The sequence below is a fragment of the Eriocheir sinensis genome, unplaced genomic scaffold (assembly GCF_024679095.1).
Source record: "Eriocheir sinensis breed Jianghai 21 unplaced genomic scaffold, ASM2467909v1 Scaffold841, whole genome shotgun sequence".
In the NCBI taxonomy this organism is placed as follows: Eukaryota; Metazoa; Arthropoda; class Malacostraca; order Decapoda; family Varunidae; genus Eriocheir; species Eriocheir sinensis.
Genome location: NW_026112210.1, coordinates 91861 through 96331, shown reverse-complemented (window position 1 = coordinate 96331; position 4471 = coordinate 91861). Strand labels below are relative to the sequence as shown.

At 46.8% G+C, this 4471-nt stretch overlaps 1 protein-coding gene across 1 annotated transcript; it reads left to right on the top strand.

The window, feature by feature from the left end:
* Positions 1-1695: 1695 nt before the first annotated feature.
* On the top strand, positions 1696-3453 carry LOC126994643 (uncharacterized). Its single transcript, XM_050853948.1, has 2 exons — positions 1696-2495; positions 2604-3453. Exons 1-2 carry the CDS (start codon positions 1899-1901, stop codon positions 3285-3287), a joined length of 1281 nt encoding a protein of 426 aa, XP_050709905.1. The 5' UTR covers positions 1696-1898; the 3' UTR covers positions 3288-3453.
* The last annotated feature ends 1018 nt before the right edge of the window (positions 3454-4471 follow it).

The window sequence follows — 4471 nt, the reverse complement described above, 5'->3', positions numbered from 1 at the left end:
GGTTGTTGTTGTTGTTGTTGTTGTTTGTGGTGGTGGTGGTGGTGTAGGTGGTACTATATAGTGCTGGTAATGGTATTGTTGTTGGTACTAATATTGGTAATGGTATTCCTGTTGATATTAATGGTGGTGTTGATGGTGGTAAGATTAATATTGTCATTGGTATTGGAATTCAATGGTTTATGGAGGTAGTGATGATAGTGATGGTGGAAGTATTTTGTGTGATAGTTGTTGGTGGTGGTCATGTTGCCGCTACTGCTTGTGGTGTGGGCGGGTGACAGGGCTGTTGCTAAACTATAGAGGAATAGATAAAACAGTCTTAATTCTTTTGAATGGCAACTATTCGCAAATAAATCTTGATAGGTAAGAAAAAATAACCGTGCTTAACTTTTATTTCATGCACAATGCGTGGATAACATGCCTTGGGTTCTTTATACATTAGTTATTTCCCAGTGTGTCGCGTAGGTACTCTTTCCTTCCATATCTGTTCCCTTTATCCCGTGTCCGTCCATTGCGATTTCTTAATTTTAATTGCCTTTCTACTTACTACACCCCTGGATTGTTACTAATGAGACCAGAAGACATCCAACTCCTACTTGCTCTATTATTATTATTATTATTATTACTATTATCATCATCATCGTATATAGTAGTAGTATTTCAACTAGTATTAGCCTATGCCTCTCCATGTTGTACTCAGTCTTTCTTCGCTAAATACAAAGTTCTCATTTACTACTCAACGGCAGGTTTTATAGTTTTTCACCTTCTTTGAATTCCACATATAGTACTTTACACCCAATTACATTTTTTGCTTTGCACATTTGCGTCAAATTATTACTAACAGTGGACATCAGATTGTTGGATCATTATTACAGTAAATATGAGATATATGGATAATTTTTAGAGGTGTTCATCATCAAGTAAAGTGCTTCGTGGAAAGTTGATATCATAGGAATAAGGTCTGGAAACACATAGTTGGGACTTGGAGTATGGGCGTTGTGCTGAGTTTTTCCGTGGCTATGGTCTATAGTCTACAGGAACTGTCAAAGGGAAATCAAGAATGAGCTCGGGAGGCAGCATGAGCCACGAATAGATGGCGTCACTATAAACACTTGCCTGCGCCACGGTGGGCTCGAGCCGACTACCAGGCCCCCAAAGAAAGCCTACCGGCACCATAGCCCAAGATGTAAAAAAATATATAAATAAAGGTAGTAGCAATAGTAGTAGTAGTAGTAGTAGTAGCAGTAGTAGTAGTAGTAGTAGCAATAGTAGTAGTAGTAGTAGTAGTAGCAGTAGTAGTAGTAGTTTTCTTGTACTGTTTTCCACTGTATTTAAAAAGGTGTAATGTACAATATGACCGTAACTGGTGAGTAAAGGAACGCGTGCCGTAAAAAGGGTTGCCCTTTAACGTCTAAATTTGCATTCCCTGGAAAGGCGGACGATGCGAGTAGACTTCATTAAAGTTTATAGATGGGTGACGGCCTTTGATGAGGGTCTGCTCGTAAAAGGGCATGCACTCTTAGCCATGGGTCGTTAGATCAATATAGATTTGTTAAACATGCAGGCAGGAATTAGTTTGCTAATAGAATGGTAGTCGAATGGAAGAGGCTTGGCAGTCGTGCATGTGGTGAATTTCTCTGTGATAGGCACACTATTATTAATAGGTAAGGCAAACTCATTAATAGGATAATAGTTTTATTGTAAAGGTTTTCATTGATAAGATAAGAAATACAGCTGGAGCTCCTCCCCTGAAGGTGTAATAAGAGCGACGGTCACTGAAGGGTGTCTCGCTCCCCGGGAGTGTGGCTCACGATGTGGCTCGCGCCTGCGCCGGGGGTCACTGGTGAGTGTGTTACCAGGCTGCTTAGTGAAGCAAGACAATTTACACAACGACAGCACAGATGGCCGTGACGTCCAGGAAGGCATCAGTCTCTACGGACCAGTCATCACTGGTCATCATCTCGAAGGCTGCCCATGCATCATCAGCCTCTTCGGTGATGGCGGCCACCAATTCGGCGGATGGGCATGGATCATCAGCCTCTTCGGAGATGGCGGCCACCAATTCGGCGGATGCCCATGGATCATCAGCCTCATCAGACGAGTCATCACGGGTCGTCACTTCCAAGAGTGCCCATAGATCATCAGCCTCATCAGACGAGTCATCACGGGTCGTCACTTCAAACAGTGCCCATGGATCATCAGCCTCATCAGACGAGTCATCACGGGTCGTCACTTCAAAGAGTGCCCATGGATCATCAGCCTCATCGGTGATGGCGGTCACCAATTCGGCGGATGCCCATGGATCATCAGCCTCCACGGACCAGTCATCACGGGTCATTGCTTCAAAGGCTGCCCATGAATCATCAGCCTCGACCATAGCAGCGGAAGTCACCAAGTCTGGAGCTGCCCATGAATCATCAGCCTCCACGGACCAGTCATCACGGGTCATTGCTTCAAAGGCTGCCCATGAATCATCAGCCTCGACCATAGCAGCGGAGGTCACCAAGTCTGGGGCTGCCCATGAAACATCAGCCTCCACGGACCAGTCATCATGGGTTGTCACTTCAAAGGCTGCCCATGCATCAGCTTCGACCATAGCAGCGGAGGTCACCAAGTCTGGGGCTGCCCATGAAACATCAGCCTCCACGGACCAGTCATCATGGGTCGTCACTTCAAAGGCTGCCCATGCATCAGCCTCAACCATAGCAGCGGAGGTCACCAAGTCTGGGGCTGCCCATGAAACATCAGCCTCCACGGACCAGTCGTCATGGGTCGTCACTTCAAAGGCTGCCCATGCATCAGCCTCATCGGTCCTGGCCACTCCGTCAGTGGCCGCACGCGGTGCAGGGCTCACCGCCCGGACGGGCTCGCCACACCGCCTCCCGTTGCACCGGAGGCTGGTGAAGACGGGCCCGTCGTCACAGAAGAGAGAGAAGTGGAGGCCGCTGATGTTGTCCAGCAGCCAGGCCAGCGGCATGGAAGAGGTGAAGACTGGCTTCCTAAGCGAGGCGCATTGCACCCTGACGGCCGCGTTGCCGTCTTTCTTGCACAGCTTCGCCAAGGGCACACGCAGCTCACCCTCGGCGTGGCAGCCTCGAATCCCTGCGACGCAAGACCATCTTTCCACGGGGAGTTTGACGGAGGCGACCGTACGCCTCCTCTTCAGGCAGCAGGTGGAGTCCTTGCACGAGAGCTTGATGGAGTCCACCAGGGAGGAGCCTCGCTCCAGGGTTACCCACACGTTGAATTTCTGTCGAGATGCAGAGTTTCCCATCGTTGTTTCGATGTGATATAAAAAATATCCGTATATCGAGGAAATCGGTGTTAGGTAATAAAAGGAGGTGCTATGTCCATGAAGACCGACTGGCCTCCAGCAAATTCTTTCTGCTGTAATCTTGCCTAGTCGGCTAAGTAGTGCAGTTCACGCGTCGGATGGCGGGTAACAGGGCTGCAGCAACACGCTTCTTCATGTTGTTTAATAATAATTAACAAAATAAAGGAAAATTCAAATTGTCTAGTGAGAGAGAGAGAGAGAGAGAGAGAGAGAGAGAGAGAGAGAGAGAGAGAGAGAGAGAGAAGGGAACCACAGTAACGAAGAAAAGTAAGGAGACCGCAGTGCAAGTGGGAATAGGGATTATCGGTAGGTGGCAAAACGACCATCTCAGGGCGCCTCCAAGCACACACACACACACACACACACACACACACACACACACACACACACACACAGCCACATCTATGTGGTGGAGACTAGTCGTGATGAGGATAGTAGGTGTTTGGTGGTGGTGGTGGTGGTGGTGGTATACTTAGGGAAAGGTCGTAAATTGCTGAACAGGTTTCCCCAAGGACGAAGGAGGATTTCCGGTATAATGGCACAAACTTAGGGATACTTTGGCTATTAGAGAAGCGTTGAGGTGCTTTTTGTCAGGCTGCTCGTGTTCCCCTTATATTGGAAAGAAAATACAATAGATAATGATGCTAGGAAAAACAAGTATCGTCCAAGGTAACGTAAAGAGTAGTTTGTTTGTTTTGTATCTTGAGTATGAGTAGTGAAAGGACCGGTGTTGAGTGCGCGATATTCCGGAGCTAAAGACTAGAAGTACAGTAGATGAGGAAGCCAGAAAAACAAGAATCGTCAAAGGTAATATAAGGAATAGTCTGTCTTTTCAATCTTAAACGAGGAGTGCAAGGACTGGTGTTGATTTGCGCGATACTTCGGCGCTGAAGATTAAAAGCTTAGTCCATGATGACGGTAAGTAGATGATGATCCTCCACAGCAACAATAAATTCAGTTTGTTATCATTTTTTTACAGCAGAGGACTCAGTTCAAGGGTATAAAAAAAAGTAAACAAATGTGAAAAAAAGCCTGCTACTCACTGCCCGCTACTCACTACTACTATACTGTAATTGAAGAATGCTAGGACTGGTGTTGACTGGTGTGAAGTGCGTCGAAGCGTGGTAATTTAGGGTTACG